Genomic DNA, 1,999 nt, shown 5'->3' with positions numbered 1-1,999 from the left:
TGAGCCAGGGCGTTCTATCCTTTTATCCAAAAAATAAATTACATCACCCATGCCTATGGCACCATTTTTCATTTAGATAGTAGACGCGTCCTCGTTTTCTGGACGCCTTTTCCAGGGGTATGAAATTACTTAGAGATTATTTAAATTTCCACCTTTTTTCAATCTTATTCCTCGAATTACTAAAAATGGAGCATTGCTCTAGGAGGGCGCATCCTATTAACAAGAGCATCAACCAAGATTTATATACCTTGAATTACTTTCATGCATATGTTTTCTTTAATGGTTCATTTTTATAATTTCATTGGATAATTTGTATAAAAGGCGCGTCCTTAGCTCAAGACGCATCCCCGGTTCACCTGCATCTGAGTTTCCCTTTGTTTCCTCTTTACAATTCATGTTCCTGCCATCTCCTTAGCATTGTAAACCAAGAATTACATCGTAAGGGCGCGTCCGAGAGGAAGACGTGTCCTCATACTTTTTTTTGAAATAAAATCAACCAAATAACCATTAACAAGTGATTCAAAGTCTTTATTAATAATGTGCTCTAGTGTCAAAAGTACACCAGTCCCATGGCTACTATGCTCTGTGGGGAATTTTGTTTGAAAATACGATCCTTCAACTAGTTCTAATGTATATAGTACATGCACTACCCCCTAGGCTAAGAGGAACTTTATTACTTCTAGTCTACGATCCGGGCACAACCCTAAGTATATAACTGAAAATGCAAACATAATATGTAAGGGGCCAAAGCCACGCCTTACTGATAATATTTTTGGAGATGCTCCACGTTCCACGCTCGTGGAACCAACTTCCCTTCCAAGTCTTCAAGGTGATAAGTCCCCTTCCATAAGATTGATTTTATCTTGTATGGCCCTTCCCAATTAGCTCCAAATACTCCATGCTGAGGATTTTTTATATTTGGCATCACCTTTCTGAGCACCAGATCCCCTACCTTCGGCAGCTGTCCCTTTACCGTTTTGTTGTAGTACCTTGCAACACGATGTTGGTATGCCGCGAGCCTTAACTGGGAATTTTCCCTCATTTCCTCCAAAAGGTCTAAGTGAAGCCTTTGGTTAACTTCTACATCTTCCTCCGTGCAACGATCTCTACGAAGCGATCCTGAGCCAACTTCCACAGGAACAATAGCTTCGTACCCGTAAGTGAGCATAAACAGAGATTCTCTCGTAGTAGATCTTGGAGTACTGTTGTAGGACCACAACACTTTTGGGAGTTCCTCATGAAAATTCCCTTTGCACTCCTCCAGTTTGGTCTTGAGGGTATGCTTTATTATTTTATTTACAACATCTGTTTGTCCATTACTCTAAGGATGATAGACCGCTGCAAATTTCTTCTTAATCTTCAAATCCTCACACAGTTGTCGCAACTCCTTGCTGTCAAACTACTTTCCGTTGTCAAAAACAAGTTTGTTATTAATTCCAAACCTGCACACAATGGAGTTGAAAACAAAGTATTTGATTTTCTTCACAGTGATAGTCGCCAACGGCATAGCTTCTACTCACTTAGTAATCAGCCGCTACCACAACATACTTGACATCTCTTTTAGCCTTGGGTAACCCTCCAATAAGATCAATCCCCCACATGGCAAATGGCCATGGGCTCACCATAGGCGTCAAGAGCGTTGCTGACATAGATGAATAATTCGCAAAGTGTTGGCAGCGATCGCACGCTCTAATTAAGTTCGCGGCATCCTCCTTTATCGTAGGCCAATAATAACCTTGGCACAAAACTTTCATTGCCAGCGAGTTACCCCCGAATGATTACCACAAATTTATTCATGGACTATCCTCAAGATTTAGTTCCCTTCTTCTTCATCGACACACCTGAGGAGCGGTTGGTTGAAGCCTCTCTTATACAAGACTTTATCATACACCACATACCTTGATGCCAGGTAGCGAAGTCATCGAGCCTTGAACTTATCCCCAAGGACTGTTCCTTGATGAATGTAGGCAAAGATGGGTGTCATCCAAGTTTCCTTGGG

The 1,999-nt window shown here is 41.4% G+C and overlaps 1 protein-coding gene across 1 annotated transcript; it reads right to left on the bottom strand.

Moving 5' to 3' along the window:
- Window positions 1–757: 757 nt before the first annotated feature.
- On the bottom strand, window positions 758–1,625 carry LOC141700525 (uncharacterized). Its single transcript, XM_074504267.1, has 2 exons — window positions 1,549–1,625; window positions 758–1,202 (listed from the first exon to the last, which is right to left on the bottom strand). The coding sequence occupies exons 1-2, from the start codon at window positions 1,623–1,625 to the stop codon at window positions 758–760; spliced, it is 522 nt and encodes a 173-aa protein (XP_074360368.1).
- Window positions 1,626–1,999: the final 374 nt, after the last annotated feature.

This window comes from Apium graveolens, chromosome 2 (assembly GCF_009905375.1).
Source record: "Apium graveolens cultivar Ventura chromosome 2, ASM990537v1, whole genome shotgun sequence".
Taxonomy (NCBI): Eukaryota; Viridiplantae; Streptophyta; class Magnoliopsida; order Apiales; family Apiaceae; genus Apium; species Apium graveolens.
Note: the sequence above shows the minus strand (reverse complement) of the source record. Positions and strands in the feature narration are given on the sequence as shown.

What these genes read in the sequence shown, in the direction of transcription:
- LOC141700525 (XM_074504267.1), bottom strand. Translation starts at nt 1,625, where the DNA reads ATGGTGAGCCCATGGCCATTTGCCATGTGGGGGATTGATCTTATTGGA. An exon ending in AAGGCTAAAAGAGATGTCAA is followed by an intron (nt 1,203 to 1,548) that starts GTATGTTGTGGT and finishes GTCCTACAACAG; the next exon opens with TACTCCAAGATCTACTACGA.